Raw genomic sequence first — 19,767 nt, 5'->3', positions numbered from 1 at the left:
AAGATAATGCAAATGATCAAGAAATTGTTCTCGTTCGTACTATGGATTATAATCCGTATGGGGAAGTCGAACTACAAGAATGCATGCAATTCAAATTAAAAGAGGCAACAGTGTCTACCATCAAACATTATCACATCACCAATGGATACAACTTCAATGTGGTAAAATCGAACCCCATCTTTACGTTGCACGATGCATCCATTACAACAATGGATGTCAATGGCGTCTGAGGGCTAGTTATAGTAAAATCATACATCATTGGGAAATCAAGTCCATTGATGGTACACATACTTGTTTCTCTACATTAATTTCACAAGATCACTACAATCTGGATTCCACACAAATTGTTTCCATTGTTTTTCATTTGGTCCGCACAAATCCAAACATTCGCATCAAAAGCTTGGTCGCTGACATAAAAAGTCGTTACGGATACATGGTCACATATAGAAGAGCATGGATTGCGAAGGAAAAAACAATTACAATAGAGTATGGTGATTGAGACCAATCTTATAATGAAGTTCCCAGATGGTTACAAGCTGCCCAACAAACCAATCCTAGGAAAATTTTTCAACTTTCCGGTCCTCTAGTTAATGTTGATGCTGAGGATGGGACATCCACATACATTATGGAACATTGCTTCTGGGCATTTGGACCATGCATTGAAGATTTTAAGTATTGTAAACCTGTTGTTCAAGTGGATGGAACCTTTTTAACAGGCAGATATCATGCCACCTTGCTAACTACAATTGCTCAGGATGGAAATAGAAACATATTTCCTTTAGCATTTGCAATAGTAGAAGGTGAGACAAAATAGGCATTGATTTGGTTTTTTCAACTACTATGAGAGCATGTAACTCCTCAACCAAATCTATGCCTAATTACTGATAGAGGCAAGGGCATTTTGTCAGCCCTACGATCGGAAAAAGTTGACTGGGAATCAGACAATTTTCACTCTGTCTACTGCATACGTCATCTGGGTTCCAACTTCAACAACCGCTTCAAAAATGCCGATCTCAAGAAATAATTCATTAAATTGGGTACGACATTTTCCTAACTTTACATTTCCTTTAAACATAATATTTTTTTCATTTCATTTTATATTTCTTTTTCACAGCTTACGAAGTCAAACAACCTACCGTGCAAGCAAAACTTTCAACTATGAGGTCCCAATTCCCACAAGCAGTAGCTTGGATTCATAAAATCCCCTTACATAAGTGGTCTCAGGCTTATGATAGGAGGCGCAGGTACACGCATATGACAACAAACTTGACGGAATGCATGAACTGTGTGCTTAAAGGGGCTCGATCATTACCTATTTGTGCACTATTGAAAAGTACATTTCAAAACATAAATGTTTGGTTTGTTGAACGTGGCTTAAAGGCAGACTCTATGTTAAGAGCTAGTCATCAATATCCAAAAGATGTCATTGTCTTGCTCCAACAAAATCACTAGAAATCCGCATATTGTCATGTTCGACACTACGATCGAGATAATTCAGAATTCGATGTGCAAGAGACATCGAGCCCCCATCAATATCGGTCAAAACCAATCTCATTCACTGTCAGATTAAATGATTGGTGGTGTGATTGTGGTCACTTCCAAGCTAGTCGGTTACCCTGTCATCACGTCATAACTGTTTGTTCTTTTGGTCATATGCCACTTTCAAATTTTATCGATCCAGTTTACAGCCTTGATTACATAAATAAGGCTTATCAAGTCCAATTCCACCCCCTGCGAAATGAGGACTATTGGTCAATGTATACAGGTCCTAATTTCAATTCGGACCCCCAAACTAGGCGTAAGGTTTCCGGACGACCTACAATGACTAGGATCCATAACGAAATGGATCATCCCGTTACGGATAAGCCAAAAAAATGCTCTTATTGTCGCATTGAGGGTCATCATAGGGGACAATGCTCTTATACATTTTTTATTTCAATTAATTTACTTTTCAATGTTTTTTTCTTCTTTCTGCAATGTCAAAACTAAGACAATTTTTTATGAACATTAATATTTCTTTTGCCTTCATCAACTATAATTTAGAATACTTTATTCTTTGATGGACCAAAAAACACTATAAAATCATTACAAATTATTATGCTTGCCTTTGTATCCAATTCTAATTTAATCACTTTTTTTTTAAAAAAAAAATGGGACTGTAATTGATTACAATACCTTTGTAATCGATTACATTTCACTCGGGCATAATGCATTAACCATGTAATTGATTACACTTCGTCTGTAATCGATTACATTACACCTAGAAAACTGCAACGCATGCAGTAATTGATTACAACATACGGTAATCGATTACTACATAAAAAACGTTACCCCCTGCACGATTTCATGTAAAAACGTACAACCCCACAACGATTTTCTTTAAAGATCGTTCACCCCTCACACGATTTCGCCTGTTGACAAATTTTGACCACAAAACGTTTGGGGGCTACACGATTTCTTCATACGAAAACGTGCTCCCCCCAAACGATTTGCCCATTTCCGTAATTTTTTAAAAAACTGCCTAGTTCCGTAATAATGCAAAGTGATTTGCCTATAAGGGAAAAAAACCTTCTGGATAATTCATATTAAGTATATTCTACTAGAAATTAACATATGATCAAATACACAAGACTTAAATTAACAAGCAAACTTAAGAGAGTGGAGTATAAGTTCATTAGAATCTAAATTGCACATTTACACATGTCAATTGATAGGGAAGTAATACCCCTATTAACTTCTTATCACTTAATATTTTAGTCTATATAATTTAGATTTTGAGGGAAGTAAGAACCTCTATTATTGTTGGACTGATGAAAATAATGTCTAGAAAAGTCTGACATCGCCTAAGATATTAACTAGGGAGTCGGTGTTAGTGGCTATATAATGGGCTTTAAATCCATGATGTTTCTTGCCTCAAAGTCAAAGACACTTTGAGCCAGTATTTCAATTTTCATACACTCTTGTAGTAGGGTATTGTGAGGTGTAGTTAAATTCTTGCTCTGGTTAGGGTCAAAAGGGTTGAGAGCATTTTTTGTGTGTTGTACAAATTTACATATAATGATTATTCTTTGGTTGTCATTGGATGACAACTATGGAAGTTGTAACGAGAATGATCATCCTTGTTTGTTGAAGTTGCAACGAGAAATTTATGGAAGGATCACTATCAACGTCTTGTTGGTGAATCTATAGATAGATTCGTGGAGGTGCAAGAATTGTGAGTTCGTGCTTTCTAGCGAGTGTGCTCTTGGATTCGTAGAGGAGGTTATTGTTAGTGCTCGCGTGGCTCAACACGTGGTGCACAAAGGAGATTTGATCTATGTGATTCACGGTTTGTGGCATGTACGTGGAGGAAGTGCTCTACGTTCTATTTGTTCAATGCAGCTTGTTGATATTGGCTTGCATGGAGTGTGCTTGGAGGTTCGAAGGTTGTTGTTGCGGTGAGCACGACCTAGTCTATCGAGTAGTGCAATGGCTCATGTGTGGTGTAGTGAAGGATCGATGCAGCGACGACATTTCATGGCCTACGCATGCAACGGTGTTATGTGGCTGGCGAGTGTTACGTTTTGGTGCTATGGCGGTACGGTGGTGACTGGTTCTCCAACGAAGGCATCTGGTGCAGGGTCCGATGTTGTTCTTACGGTGGTTATGCAGTGAAGAATGTTGGTTGTGTTGCAAATTTGGTTGAGAAAGAAAGTGATGACGTGGCAACTCTTGGTTAGTTAGATATGAGAGTGGAGCATTGTGACATGTGTCATCTCTTGGTTGGTCAAATTTGAAAATGGAGGATTGTGACACATGTCAGTTCTTGGTTGAGCTGACTATGAGTACTAGGATGAATTTTTCTAGCAATAATTTTATAATTTGGCATTGGCTATAATATTGATGCGAGGTGTATGGAGATTATGCGTGGGCATTGGTTAGCATTGATGCAAGGTGTATGGTATTTATACGCGAGCAATAGCTAATATTTATGCAAGGTGCATGGGTATTATGTGTGGTCATTGGTTAGCATTAATGCAATGTGTATTATATGTATATGTGGGCATTAGCTAATATTTATGCAAGGTATGTGATGATTATACACAGACATTAGTTAGCATTGATGCAAGGTGCATGGAAATTCTTGGGATGGGTTGATTCCAAGTGAAAATTCTTGGGATAGTTTGAATCCAAGTCAGGATAATTTGATTCCAAGTGAGTATAACTTTTATGGTGGAGTATGATTGTAACATCCTAGTCAGATATTACGAATTTAAGTAAATAAAATAGAAATAAAAATTAAACATCATTTATTATACTAGCTTTTCCCGAAATGCAGGAAAATTTAAACATATATTTCATCGAAACATGGTCCAAAATTCATAATGTATAAAACTCGAATCAATATATCAAAGTCTGTAACATAAATGTTTACAAAATTATTCAAAACCATAAACAATAAAAACTCTAATAAAGTTTTTTTCCCAGTCTAGCCTTGCTTCGACTCTATGCTTCACCAGTACCACATGCAACATCATATGCTCCTATGTAATGCAATACACGATCATCGTCAAACACAAGCAGATAGGGTGAGCTAACAATAACATATAATAATTCAAAATTTGCGTAAACATACATTCATTAAAGGATTTCTATCCTTTGATCAAAAAGTCACATGGCCACCACTATGTTATTCATGTTTTACGTCTTTAGATGATAACCTCAAGATACCCTTTGTTGCCTCCACCTAAAAGCCACAACTTGTAGAACACGTGCGGGAAACTTGCTACGGACCACACCCCGTAACGCTAGGTGGAGTTCCCAATGTGAACCATAGGTCGTATCTGTCCCAAGACTGTCAAACTCACCGGCTAACGCCGAAGAGGGCTATCTTCCTAGACCTATCTGTACGAGCCACAACACGCACACTTACACCGGCAACACTCACCAATCTGAGCCACAACTTAAGGATTGTTCGTGTCCATCCGCCATCCCAAGCCACAACTCAAGGGATGTCATTCTGAGCCACAACTCAAGGAATGCCACATGTTTACCCAATATTCCAAGCCACAACTCAAGGGATACCATTTCGAGTCACAACTCAAGGAATGTTACAACAAAGTTCATCCTTAAGGTTTCACCCAAAGCCTCGTAGGCCACGCACATCCAAATCACCAAGCAATTACTTGACCATGGACCCAAGATATGTGATGCTTCCACGAACCTACCCGTTCGTGGTTCTGCCTCTACGAATCTCTCCGCTCGTAGTCCAACTCTATGTGCCTCTCCGCCCGTAGTCTAACACATGTGATCTAACACATGTGATCCAACAGCTACGAACCTCCCCACTTGCAGCTCCTCAAGTATGAGCACAGAACATACGAACCTCCCCGTTCGTATCCTCACACAATGCATCATAATATGAACCTCCCGCTCATATTATCACGTGTTCACCACCAGCCATGAACCTACCTGCTCATGACACCAACAAGCATTTCCTCGTCCAAGTCCCACATTACAAACACGCAAAACGCAAACCAAAAGAGTACACTGCTCTTTGTGTTAACGCTTGGCGATGCCTAAGCGCCGCCAAGCGAAATCACAACGCAGATCGCTTGGCGGAACCCTCTCTCTGCTAAGTGCCAGAAAAAAACAGAGCTATTGTCTAACAATAGTTGCTTGGCGAAACCACCCTTGTCGTCAAGCGTCGCACGATCCTAGTGGCCTCTATTTGGTTGTTATCGCCTAACGACTCGCCCAGTGTTGCCAGGCGCCATACCAGTAGAGTTAAGGCTATTGGTTTTTGGCACTTCGTACAGGTTCTCAATGAACCCAAAAATCCATAGGCAATCCAAAACATCAACCACACTTATCCAGTCATATTAGCATGATTGAATCATAATTGAACACATTTATATACCCAATGGGTTCACAATTGAGATCATGACATTACTCAATTATTAATAGAATTCACCACATATTGCATGCATCAATCCCTATATATTCATATATATACTCCATCATTTAAATCCATGCTAGCATTTAATTTCAACCTATGAATAACGCATGCTCAAATCAAATATAAAGCAAAAACCCTCTAACAAATTAAGCACATGATTTTATGCATTAATGCAAATTAATATAGCACTTCACACATCTTATGCAACAATTTAATTTATATTGATACACATGCATTCTCCAATAAACCAATTCTCAACATGTGACTAACCCAAGGGAACATTCAAATTCATAGATACTTACAACATAACCCAATCATGCTTCCAACTCATGCCACATTAGCAGTTATTTGAAATTATCAAGAGTTTATTGATTCATTTTAAAGACTTCCAAACCAGCAATCATGAGTAACATATATCTCTAGCTACTGACCTCCAAATCAAATCTCCACAGTTCAAAGTGAAGAACAACATGTTATGGACCACTTATCTAAATTTCATCTAAATCAGACGGTTAATGAACCGAAAAATGCAGTTTTACGGAAACTATGCAAACTAGATAAACGGTGGTGCCTGCTCCACAAAAACACAAAAAATAGCATTTTTCATGAATAGAACATCAGACGCATCGCCTGACAGCAACTCTTCACTGTCAGGCAGTTCTTAATAGAAATCCAGAAACTGGGTTGTTTTAACATGAGTCGCTTGGCGGCTTTGAAGGCTCGCCAAGCGGTTTCTGAAAAATTTCCAGAAACTTATCACAGTCCAAAAAATCACGCACACAATACATTCATGCTTATCATAGAATTCAAAATTATGAATTTAAAATCAAGAAACACGATGAACAACTCCCCTAACCTGGTAATCCTTGCCAAAATTTGAAATTGGTTGAGTTCTCCTTGCTCACGATTGTTCCAATCCTTGTCTCCTCTTCAAGTTCTCTCTAAGCTTTTGATAATCTCTCTACTTAGCCCAAAATGCACTCTCCACGCTACCAAAAATAGCCCCTCACTTGCTCTCTCTCTTCCTCTCCTTTTTCCACCTTAAACTCACTTAACTATGCTTAATTGTTCATAAAAACGAAAATGGCATTAAGAGACTCGTTAATGACATCAAATTCCATTTAATAGTGACCCTTCTCATCCATGCCAAAAATGATTTTAGCAAAAAGGAAGTTTAATTCATGTCAACCATGGTTCGAACACACAACCAATCATCTCAAAATAATTGTACAACCAATTCATGTTTCATGATAATTCCTATAAGTCTAGGATTATATTATTACTCATCATGATTAAGCACATTATTAATAAAAGAACAATAATCAATTAAATTACACACATATGGCATACACAAGACTTGAACCCGAATCCTTTCGTAACAACTAAGTACTCTCAACCACTTCAGCTAATACTTTTTCCACATCATAGAAGCTAAAATTAATTGCCATAAAGACTCCCACTACCCTAATTAATTAATTGATTAAATTCCTCGGGTCTTACAATGATTGCTAGTATACGCAATGAAGATGTGTTTATTTTAGTCAAGGTGGAGACTGTTGGGCTGATGAAAATAATACGTCTTGAAAAGTCCCACATTGCCTAGGATAAGCTAGGGAGTGGGTGTTAGTGACTATATAATAAGCTTTAAGTCCATGATGTTCCTTGTCCCAAGTCAAAGACACTTTGAGCTAATGTTTGACTTTTCTTATACTTTTGTAGTAGGGTGTTGTGAGGTGTAGTAAAATTCTTTCTCTAGGGAGTATGGGTGTACTTAGGGTCAAAGGGTTGAGAGTGTTTTTAGTGTGTTGTACAAATTTGCTCATAGTGATTATTCTCTGGTTACCATTGGACAACGATCGTGGTTTTTCTCCATATTAGGAGTTTCCACGTTATATTCTTGTATTTTTGTGTTAATTTTATTTCTCTGTTAATAGGGTAATTCTTGGAGGTAAAAATGGTAATATTATTCATTGATGGTGCGTTTTTTCCAACAATTACAACATAAGTGTTAATAGTTAATACACAAATCAAATAATAATTCACATAATATCTTGTGTATCTAACCACAAATTGATACATGTCTTATTATTCTCAATAATCATTCTATATAACATAATTTACTTAATAAAATCACAAATGTATATAGAAACTAATTTTACATTTATAATATATATTCTTCCATGGCGATTTCAGTTGCAATAGTAATAAAGCTATCAAGAAAAGGAACACAAATATTACAAAGTCAATGGCTTGGAAGATAACAATTACATACAAGCATATGTAGGGTTTATTTAAAAAGCAATACAAGAGAATTTATCATTACGCACATGAGTTGTTGAGATCAAATCTTAAGTCAACATTGAAAGTAAAAGTTGAAGACAATTATGGTATGGCAATATTCAAGAGATTTTACGTATGTTTGAATGCATTCAAAGATAGTTTTATTGTATGTCGGCCCATCATTGGTTTAGATGGTTGTTTTCTAAAAGGCTACTATGGAGGTAACATTTTATTTGTAGTGGGGAGGGATAGTAATGAATAAATTTTTCTAGTAGCTTATCCTTTAGTTGAAGTATAAACTAAGGAATCATGGTCTTGGTTCTTGAAACTATTAAATGAAAAGAGTGTTGAGTCTATACCTCATGTGAAACCTTGTTTTTGTAAAGAACTCAAACTAACCTCTATAAAAGAAAAAGTGCATACTTCTCAAAACAGTTTTCAGTGTAAAGCTCTTCTTCTCAAAACAATTTTTCTCCTAAAAAGTTCAATTTTCTCTCCTCAATATCTCACCCTAATTTAATATTCTCCTTGATTAAAGGATGTCTTTGGAATGATTGAAGAGGAAGGTACCAATCCCACCGATCAAACCCCTGAGTAGTGTAAGTTTCTCTCCCTCTTTGTTCTAGTGAACCTCAATCTATTTTTGTTGTTTTTTCTGAAATCTTCTAGTTTGAATGTGGGTTTTTGTTGCTCCTATGAATTCGTTGAGTGCTAATGAACATAATAACCATGCCTCTAGATCGTAAAGAGTTATCAAGTTGTTGAGGAAACCTAAGGGTACCCTTTTGAGGTAAGGGAAGCAAGCCTTTTCATGTAGTTAAAGCGTTTTTCAGTGAGTTGAAATAGGAGATTATGTGATTGATGGCATGGATTTACAATGTTTGAAAGTTTGTTTTTAAATTGGAGTTGATTGAGATAATTGTGGATGTCGTAAATGATTGAAATGGTTGAGAAAATGTGTAACTTGATGTCTTGTGAATTCTCTGCATTGTTATGCTCAAAAGGGGTTTCGTATAAATGGAGTGATTTTAACTAGAAGTTGGTGTTTTAGTATAAAAAGTGTGGAAGCAATTAGACAAATCAATTTGAGCATCTCTATGTAGAAAAATCATATTTTGTCCTTGTCCTTGTAAAATTGAGTTTTGTTGTTAATAAGAAATTTTCTATGGGACCTTTGATTGACCAAATTTAGTACTCTCAAGAGTGATATATGAGGTATATGAATGAATAATAATGACGTAGATTGTTGAATGTGATGTTGTGACGATGGAAATGGTGATGTATAATGCTTTCCCAGGGAGGACATTTTATCAAATGTGATTCACTAGGGTGTGCCTTAAAGTAGTGACTGTTTCATTTTTGTGAAACTATCCTGAACTCTACTAAACCATTCATACTCATGTAAAGGAGAATGATTAGGTGCTGAAAGTGACATGAGGTCCTGTCATAAGAGCAATTCTAGGGTTCTTATGACTGTGACATAATTCACCTTGTATGTGGCAGATCGGTAGAACAGCTCAATAGAGAAATGTAAACCATCACAAAAGCGTGGCTTCTCAAATTTGACTCAAGTGCACGTATCCAAATAAATTGAGCCTACAAATTTTGAATTATTTTTGTTAACTGATTTAATCGTTGAAATTTCTATCCAATGTACAAATTAAAAGAATTCTAGTATGATGTGTTATTTTGGTGCTTTGTTTTTTGCTATGTTTATTTTCTCTTCTTGCAATGATCACCTTGTGGTGTGAGCAAATGATGATATATGTGTTGATGTAGGTGTTAATGAATCTCTAGATGTGGAGGAGACTTTTGTTTGATTTTATAGGACAACTTATATTTTTTGTGTTCCTCTTTGTTGTTGGGGAAAATTATGGACTTTATAGTTTTCGTGCATATAGTGTGTTTTTTAGTTATACTCCTTTTGAAAAACTGTACCAATATATCATACTTGGTGAGAATTATCTGTTATGACTTATTAAATGTAATTTTTTTTAAATAGTTTTTCACTATTAAATGGAATTCTACGCCTCATGCAAAAGGATGTACAACATTTTGGTGTATTCTGTATAGAATGATATGATTCTATAATTATTTGTTGCATCTAGTATGTTCACCGTGAATATTTTGAAACTGTTTTCGGTGAAAAGTTTATATTTGAGACAAAAAATTCATTTTTATAAAAGATCTTTATTTATTTTACAAAAATACATATACATTTTAATCAGATATAATTACATTATAATTGTATAAAAATTTAATTATAATTATATAATAATATTTACAATAATTAAATTAAATATGAAAGTTTAATATAACATTATCTATCTATTAGAATTATTAATGTATGTAATCTTTATTTAACTTGTTAGTAATCTAACTATTAGCACTTTAAAATATTAATAAGTTTTTTTTATAGATAATTATATAATAATTGATAAAACATATATTTATATAACCCTTTTACTTAATTATTTTACAAGTATAAAAATATTTTACATAAAAAAATTGAATTAAAATATTATATTTATTAATTACTAAAAATATTAATAAAAATAAAAATACCTTATATTTTCTATTAAAGTAAATGAAAAATTAAACACATTCCTGTTATAATTTTGATGCTATAAAAAATTATAAATTCTTTTATATTTTGACGAAAATTACATTTTAAATAAATATTGAACTATATTTATATTATTTAGAAGATATCTTGAATAGAAATTTAAATTATACTCTTAAAATTTAATGTTATAAATATATTTTTTATTATTTATTATATAACTATCTAAAAGAATTAATTAATATCTTAAAGAACTAAAATTTATATTATTAAAAAAATTAAATTTCAGAAATATTATTAAATGTTACAAAATTTAATAATTTTAATAGATTCATAATAATATTACATTTTTATATTTAATCATTATAATTAGTATCATGTTAGTAGAATATTATTATAATTAAGTTTTAAAATACTTATAATATAATTACATCTAATTAATACATACACACATATATATATATATATATATAATAATAATAATAATAATAATAATAATAAAGAAATAATTTTTATAAAGAAAATCCGTGTGGAGAATAAGATATTATTACAATGCGTTTTTTTTAAAATCATTATTAAAAATATATTAATAACTTTTTAATAAAGAATTAAATATACATATTATCTAATTGATTTAAATAATAAATTTATGATAAAATAAAAGGATAATATTAAAAGTAAGTTTTCCATTTCATTTTAGAGTAAGTAGATTTTATATATGTCAACAATTAAATATAAAATTTAATGCAAATAACATTGAAGTAAACAAAATAAATTACACAGCACGCTTTAAATGTCTGACTGGATTTAAACCCAAACAGTAAAGATGATTCAGAAAATATAATTTTTAATATATAACTAAAAAGGAAAAATTTAATGACCATGGCTGTATTCATAGAAATAATCGATACGAAATAAATTATGTTTAAATATTTTTAAATATGACATCATTTAACTCTTAATGAAGAATGTAACGCATCATGAAAATCCAGTTTCACCTCCAGAAGTAGAACACAATCCCATAAGCTTCCCCAATTCCCTTTCATCGCTCTATTATTTGTTAGTAACAACCAATTTCTGAATTTCTTTCTAAAAAAACATAAAACAAAAAAATAAAATAAATCTCTCTCTCTCTCTATGTCTCTCTCTTCACAGTGTGGTATAAACACATGCAGCCACAATTGTATAAATCCACAGAGAGAGCTCAGTCCGAAGAACAACACAGATTCGTAAAAGAGAGAGAGAGGCAGAAAGAGAAACCTCTCCTTATTCATTCCGCATTACCACCTTTGGGTCTGGTTTTCTCTCTCCTCGTATCGTTTTCGATACAGAGAGAAGAGAGTGAGAAATGAGGGAGCGTGGTTTCTTCTTTTTGTTCTTCTCCCTGCTTCTTCTTGCGTTGAAGGTGAGAGGTTCAGGTTATGCTGAGAATGGTGATTTTTTCACGGGCACATGGGTGCTGGATGAATCGTACCCGCTCTATCAGCCGTCCACGTGTCCCTTCATCGAGCGCGAGTTCAGGTGCGAAGGGAATGGACGGCCTGATCTGATTTACACCCATTATCGATGGCACCCACTTGCCAGCAAATTTCTCAGGTTGGTACCCTCTTATCATTTCTCTCTCTTTTTCTCTCAGACACTTTTCAGAATAATAACTAACTCTAATTATTCATTTATTACCACTCTTTTCTTTTCAAATAAAATTGCTTCCCCATTTCTGACACAAACGCAGACCTTTTTCTTTACTCTTTATTTTATATTTCGACCACCATTTTTAAATCATTTTTAGATAATCTAGTTTAATTCCTTGTTATAGATTACAATAACTTTCACCAGGTTTTCCTTTTGGTTCTCTCTACTTTAATTTCACAAAATTTGTCTTCTTTCCTTTTGGATTTCATAAGTATTATATTAGTTCTTTTATTTTGGACTGGTTAACTTCAAATTTTATGTTTAACCAAAATACGTGTTATAACAGTTACATGTAATTTTACGTTGAAATTGAAGAGTTATGTGTGTGGTGGACCCTAAAATATTCTTGGTAACTGATTTACTTTTGTGAGTGTTGAGATCAAAATAAGTTTTATGCTGTACGACAACTAAAGATTCTTTAAAGACTAATAAATGTTTTCTCGTTTATTTCAAAATGCATTTTAAGTTTTCTTTTATTTTATTCTTTTTATTTCTGCGTCACATCGTATATTTAAAGCATAAATAGCAAAAAATTACTTAAAGTTTTCACAAATATAACACTGAAAATTGAGGGGGAGAAGTATGTATTAATTAGTACTTTCGGTCAAGGTTTTGCACATTTATTACCATAAAACCGACAAATATTGAGTACTTATATTTCGAAACGTATGAAAGTAATGACTCTCAATTCATATATATATATATATATATATATATATATATATATATATATATATATATATATATATATATATGGTCCTCGATTTTATGACTTGTTTATTTTGACTCGATTAATGACACAAAAACTTAAAGCATTAAATATTTTTAAAATTATTAGTTTTATAATAATTATGATATCGTATTATTCTGAAATAGACCAATGGTAAAGTTAATAACTTCCAACATTTCTTATTTGTACCAATTTTGTGCTTGAAAATTTTTCCCTAATAGCATATCATGTGACCTTTTGGGAAAGATCCCAGCATCCAGCCTGTAAAATGCTACTAATGGGAATTATTTTCTTAAGAAAAACGAGAAAGAAATTAGCGAGGAAACGGAGGTTCCGAATGTTTGTTTGGCTCGGGTTGGAAAACGCGGTTTCACGTGCACCCACAACAGTTTGCACTTGCCAAGCAAAAATGCTTTGCAACATGTCAGTTACAAACCAACAACCCAACATTTCACTAGATTTCCATTTTCCTTTTCCCGTTTTTAACGTGGAAACTAAAACATCTGCGCCCATAAAAAAACAGTGTCAGTTAATTCACTCAGGTTCTCGTCCCTGGTCGGAAACTCTTGCTTTTGTTTTAACACTTTCCATTTGCCGCCTTCCACATTTCATCTAATTCCCTACGTGTCCCTTTTCCTTTTATACCAATTTCTTTCTTTGGATAACAACTTGAACTGGAAAGTGAAGTCAGCGGCAGATTGTAACAGTGGTTGACGTTTCGTATGTAGTTGTTTTATTAACTTTTTTCTGAAAAGTGAAGCCAGTGTATTCAATTGTGTCGTTGTTTTTTTTTCTTTTTTTCTATTTTTCTGAAAATTTGAAATTGTTAATGTTTGAGTACAGATTTGATGGGCGAGATTTTCTGGAAAAGATGAGAGGGAAGAGCATCATGTTCGTCGGAGATTCGCTGAGCAGGAATCAATGGCAGTCTTTGACTTGTTTGCTTCATTCAGCAGTTCCCAATTCAAATTATACTTTGGATAGAGTCGGAGATGTTTCAATTTTCACATTAACGGTATGATTTTCTAATTTTCATTCTGTTATATTTTTTTATATACAATGGATTTTGATATTTTAAAACCTATGTAAAAAAAAGAAAAGAGAACAGTTATCTTAAGATTGTAATTGTATAATTTTATTGGACTAATTTATATTTTTATTTAAGACCAATTTAGATGCAACTGTTAACTACTTTTATGTTATCATTGCAAAATTATAATTAAAAATTCATTTTTTTTAATATTCATGTTAGTTTTTAATACAGAAGTTTATTTTTGATATCAAATAAATTATATTTTTTATTTTTTTTATTTTATCTGCATTTTTTTGTGGTTTAGTTTCTATTATTCTTTTAAATAAATATAAGTGATTTCAATTCATTCATCAATTTTTCATCTTTTATTTTTTAACATATTTAAATTCCTTAGATCAGTTTTCTTTATTTTATTTAATTATGTTATATTTAAGATTTAATTGAATGAAAATATATAACCTGGAATACAAGAAAAGAATAAAAAAATAAAATATTTACGATGGAAAATAAAAAAGGAATTAAACTTATATTTTAAATTACGTTTTTTTGTGGTGACAATTAATCATACGTATTTCTGGTATAATTTTAAAATAATGATTCAAAAGTTAATAAACTTGTTACAAATATGGATATGTTATAGAGTAATAGTTCAGAAACTAGTTACACAACTGGGGTGAACTAGTTACTCCATGAGAAGCTTCTAGTACATAAATTCCATGTGAATAGCGGCAACAAAAACAATAAATTTTGCATCTAAAATACGCCAGAAAACAGAAGTGTACGTAAGAAATTGTTTGTAGCGAAACCACAAGGAAAAGGTGCAAGTTTGCATTGAATAAGTCAGAAGTGGTCCCTTTGATTTGCTTGTCCATTTTCTTAAGTCACTTGAGCAAATGGCCTCAGCTTTTGTATTGCCTTCTCTTTTTGTCACATTGGTTAAGTCTTTACGTGTCCCTTCCAACTCCTTTGGATTGCTATTGTCTATCATAAATTCTAATTTATGTTTAAAAATAAAACTATATTTTGAAATGTTTCAACCTTTTTTTACCTCCAAAATATGGATATAAAGCTTTGAAACTGTATCGTTTGTGCTTGCATGTGTATTGATAGATTATAAGGTATATTCAAAAACAACCATCACCTTGCCAAAATTACTTGGTCTTTTTGTGATTGGAGAAAATAATAATTTCTTCTTAATTAAAAAGATTCTTTATTTAAAAGCAATAAAATGACCACAATTCAAGTGATTCTCATGCCAAAATTACTTAGTGCTTTTTATCGCATTATGTGATTTCATCATTATTGATGAATATATATATTATGAAACAATTTGCAGGAGTATAAGGTTAAAGTGATGCTAGATAGGAACGTGTATCTGGTTGACGTTGTGAAAGAGAAAATAGGGAGAGTGTTGAAGCTCGATTCAATAGAAGGAAGCAAACTGTGGCAGGGGATTGATACGCTTATCTTCAACACATGGCACTGGTGGTACCGAAGAGGACCCACTCAACCGTAAGATCATTAATTCTTAATTAAATCACTTTTTTGGGGGCATGAAATCAAGTTTAAAAATCACTTTTTGCAACCTTATAAATCATCTCAATTTTTTTTTAGTATTTGTTATGAAATGGGTTTGTAACAAATTAATGAGTTTCTCAGATGGGACTATATCCAAGTGGGAAATAAAATCATAAAAGACATGGATCGGATGAAGGCGTTTGAAGAAGCACTTAAGACATGGGGTAAATGGGTTGACACCAACGTTGACCCTACAAAAGTGAAGGTCTTCTTTCAAGGAATTTCTCCTTCTCACTACAAGTAAGCAAAAATCACAAACCTTATCTATTTTATCATTTATAATATCCTAATTAAGAAATCTATAATTGGGCAATGACAATGTTTTTTTTTTATTTTTTTATTTGAACATTGATTTTTCAGTGGCAGCCTATGGAATGAGCCAAGTGCAAAGACCTGCATCCGGCAGAAGACACCGGTGCCGGGATCAACCTATCCTGGCGGATTGCCGCCGGCGGTGGCGGTGCTAAAGGGTGTGCTTAGAACAATAAAAACACCGGTGACACTGCTTGACATCACAACCCTATCACTGCTAAGAAAAGATGGACACCCTTCCATTTATGGGCTAGGTGGAGCTACAGCAATGGATTGCAGCCATTGGTGTCTTCCTGGTGTTCCAGACACTTGGAATGAAATACTTTACAACCTTATTTGATGGTTAATTTTTCATTCATCATTTAATTGGGGGGTTAGTCAATTCTTATACCAAAGAAAATAAATTGTATACAGAAAAAAAAACTGGGTTGGCTATTAGACCACACCTTCATTAATTGAAATATTCCTAATTAAGGTGAATAACATTAATAGGATTATATCATTCATCTTATTTACTTCCTTTTTTTCGTATCATTCTATAACTACGTATTATTCATCATAGGAAATAATTATTTATAATTTTTCCGACTTCAAGTTTATTAACTTCACCTCGTTAAAATCGATCATCACAATTTAAAATTTTTGTTACGATTTTATCTTTAAGGTAGTAGAAAATTTATCCATCCTTCTTATTTTATCGACAAAGAATTGTTTGCTCTCAAAAATTTAAAGTAGAAAATTTATCTGTCTCTTTTATTTTATTAATAAAAAATATTGTTAGGATCGATCATAAAATTTGATGTTTTCTTTGAAACGTCAAATTTTTGTTTCTATTTTATCTTTAAATGCTCAAAAGATTAAAGGCTAGAAATATTTTTGTTACTATTTACCTGTCCTTAATTTTGACTTTTAAACAATATAGAATTATTATGTATAAAAAATAAAAATAATTAAATTAAATTTTCTATAATCGATTAAGTTTGTTACGGATATATCTATAATCACTAATATACTAATCTTTATATCTACAATTCTATATATACACTCTTTATTTTTCAACTTACCTTATCCTTTTGTTTGCTTGACGATGCTGGTCTCAAACTTGATCAACGATTTGAGGCAAACCATGTAACGTATTTGAGAAGGGAAGGTTCCTTTCACTGGAAAAGTAGTGGAGAAAGTCGATTATAAAAAGTTAAAGAAAAAAAAAAGTGAATTTAATGCGACTAAAATTTGATGGCATAATGATAATGCACTACGTCTCTAAGGAAAGAACGTGTGGTGGATAATTAGGTGATGATGAGCATGAAAGTAACATTATAACAATATAACATCTCAATCACAGATGCAGCAACTAGAAAAAAATTACGTGGATTTCCATGTTCATTCACTGTGTTTCAATTAATGAAGTCATATTATCATGACTTTGAGCTTAAACTAGTTATTATAAGTTCGTTTCCACAATGACTTGTTGTCTCACACAAGTCTTAGGATTCAAGCTAAAAAACATTTATATGTATTTTCTTTTAAGTATATTACAATCAAATTCATAGAGAGCGGCCTCAAATACGTTAACAATTATTTGTGGGCTATAAAGGAGGATAAGCAGTTCCATTCAGATTGGGTTTGTTTAACTTTTCTAATATATAAATTATTAATAACTTTTCCGATTAATAAATTATTAATTGGCACAAAAATTCACACACTAACAGACGATTTTGCTTTCAATCAATCAATGTCTGTCTTAGTTTCAACTTATGATTGATTAAATTTTATTGAAAACCATCTACTTGCGTGGGTTCATAATATAATGTCATGGAAGAAAATAAATCAACCAAAATGCCCATGCTTTCTTACCCTAGAAAAGTTTCTTAAATTAATACGTATTATAATGAAACGCTACCTAGGGTAAGGGATATGTGATTAAGAGAGAAAATCGACAAAATTTAATAAAATTGGAAAAAATATAAACAACACTGCCATAAAAGATGTGAGACATGATCTTATTGGTCCCGGTGCTTGATAATTGCCTACCACTAATTTCGTAGCCTTATCAAAACAAAGCTTCGTGATATACACAAATACTATAGCTGGTAAAATGAAATTCCATATTTTTCGTATATCATATGTGAATGCTTTGAAGCATTTAAAAATAAATAAATTATTAATGTAATTTAACCTTATAAAATCAATTATAAAGTTAAATTTGTATTAATGTCAGATCTTCGATATATTTATTATGTCAAAGCGTATACAAGTATATCATATGTCTAATATTAATTGGTAGGTCTAATGAGAGTTTGATAACTAATTCAATAAAACAACAAATTTCATTAATATAAAATTCTGAATAAATTTGATATTGTTTTAAAAAGTAATTAAAAAATAACTTTAAGCATAATTCGATTTAAAAATCTATAAGATTTGTTTTCACTTATATACACATACTAAATTTATCTTCTCTATAACGAAAATGAATCTCCAAACAAAGTGTAACGATGCAAATCTTGAATGTTAAATATTTGTTATAAATGGAACCATAAAACCTAATTTGTAAGATAGCATACAACCCAGTAAATTGTTTTGAAGTAGTTATTTGTTTTGGTTAGATCTGAGATGAGTTGTTTTTGTGGTAAGAGGTTGAGCTTCTTACGTTAAGTCCAAGATTCTTTTGAGTGTCAACCACCGGAAGACTCTTGCATGTATGTGTTGGTTGTTGCAGTGCCCCAATCAAAGTTTAAAACTGACAAAATTAGTTTAACTCCTTTTGTCGGCGAGATTCCCTCTTTAATCTAATATAAGCTACATATACATATCAATACATGTATTCATAATTGAATCAATTCATTAAGTTCTATATGTATATAGCTAGTAACTTTTGTAATTTCTTCCTATCATTAGATGCATGTAAGTTCTTAACTTTCTTGTCCAAAATGGAATTTTAAAAAATTAATATTTATATGATTTTTTTTTCTAAAACCATTACATTTGTACTAACTAATCATGATTATAGAAGTACTAATTACTACTTTCATAAGACAGAACTTCCTTTGCAATAGAATTTATTGTATATTTAAAATAACATAATTTATGATTACTTCTTGAACTATTTAGTTAAGATATGCCTCTGTTACGTAAGTTAACTAATGTTGATTGGTAAAAACTATGTATAATAAGTAGATAGCTATTATATATTTTGACCGACTATATTATTTTTGGTACAACAAATTCATATAACACTCTTTATTTTTGACATTTCATTCATTATCTTATTTGATGTTTCTATTTTCTCTATATATCAGTCTACTAGATGATTCCTTTCGAGTTAATGTAGTTTAGTACTTGTTTTCATTAATTATTATACCCACAGCTGGAATTAGACATTATTTTTTGTTAATTTCTTTCGGTTAAATTTTCTTAGACAATACTTCTAAATATTTCCATAAATAATAGTTTGCAAGAAATTGTTTTGCTTTGTATTTTGGGTGTATGGGTGAGCGTCCATTTAAAACAATTTTCTAGTTTTTTAAGTTTTTTGTCTTGCTCTTCACTTGATGTTCCTATTTGTCAACTGATCGGTGGCTACCTGTTAAAGGTGTTCCGATGTTAAAGTCAGTGTAAGATTTGATCAGTGAAAGCAA

The 19,767-nt window shown here is 32.2% G+C and overlaps 1 protein-coding gene across 1 annotated transcript; it reads left to right on the top strand.

The window, feature by feature from the left end:
• Positions 1-11,972: 11,972 nt before the first annotated feature.
• TBL41 (TRICHOME BIREFRINGENCE-LIKE 41) lies at positions 11,973-16,636 on the top strand. The gene is made up of 5 exons (XM_028070742.2): positions 11,973-12,377; positions 14,047-14,218; positions 15,573-15,748; positions 15,896-16,054; positions 16,175-16,636. Exons 1-5 carry the CDS (start codon positions 12,130-12,132, stop codon positions 16,464-16,466), a joined length of 1,047 nt encoding a protein of 348 aa, XP_027926543.1. The 5' UTR covers positions 11,973-12,129; the 3' UTR covers positions 16,467-16,636.
• Positions 16,637-19,767: the final 3,131 nt, after the last annotated feature.

Source organism: Vigna unguiculata, chromosome 5, assembly GCF_037176805.1.
Source record: "Vigna unguiculata cultivar grain cowpea cultivar isolate G323 ecotype 2 chromosome 5, ASM3717680v1, whole genome shotgun sequence".
NCBI lineage: Eukaryota > Viridiplantae > Streptophyta > Magnoliopsida > Fabales > Fabaceae > Vigna > Vigna unguiculata.
Note: the sequence above shows the minus strand (reverse complement) of the source record. Positions and strands in the feature narration are given on the sequence as shown.

What these genes read in the sequence shown, in the direction of transcription:
- TBL41 (XM_028070742.2), top strand. Translation starts at nt 12,130, where the DNA reads ATGAGGGAGCGTGGTTTCTTCTTTTTGTTCTTCTCCCTGCTTCTTCTT. An exon ending in CGAAGAGGACCCACTCAACC is followed by an intron (nt 15,749 to 15,895) that starts GTAAGATCATTA and finishes TGAGTTTCTCAG; the next exon opens with ATGGGACTATATCCAAGTGG. An exon ending in ATTTCTCCTTCTCACTACAA is followed by an intron (nt 16,055 to 16,174) that starts GTAAGCAAAAAT and finishes TTGATTTTTCAG; the next exon opens with TGGCAGCCTATGGAATGAGC.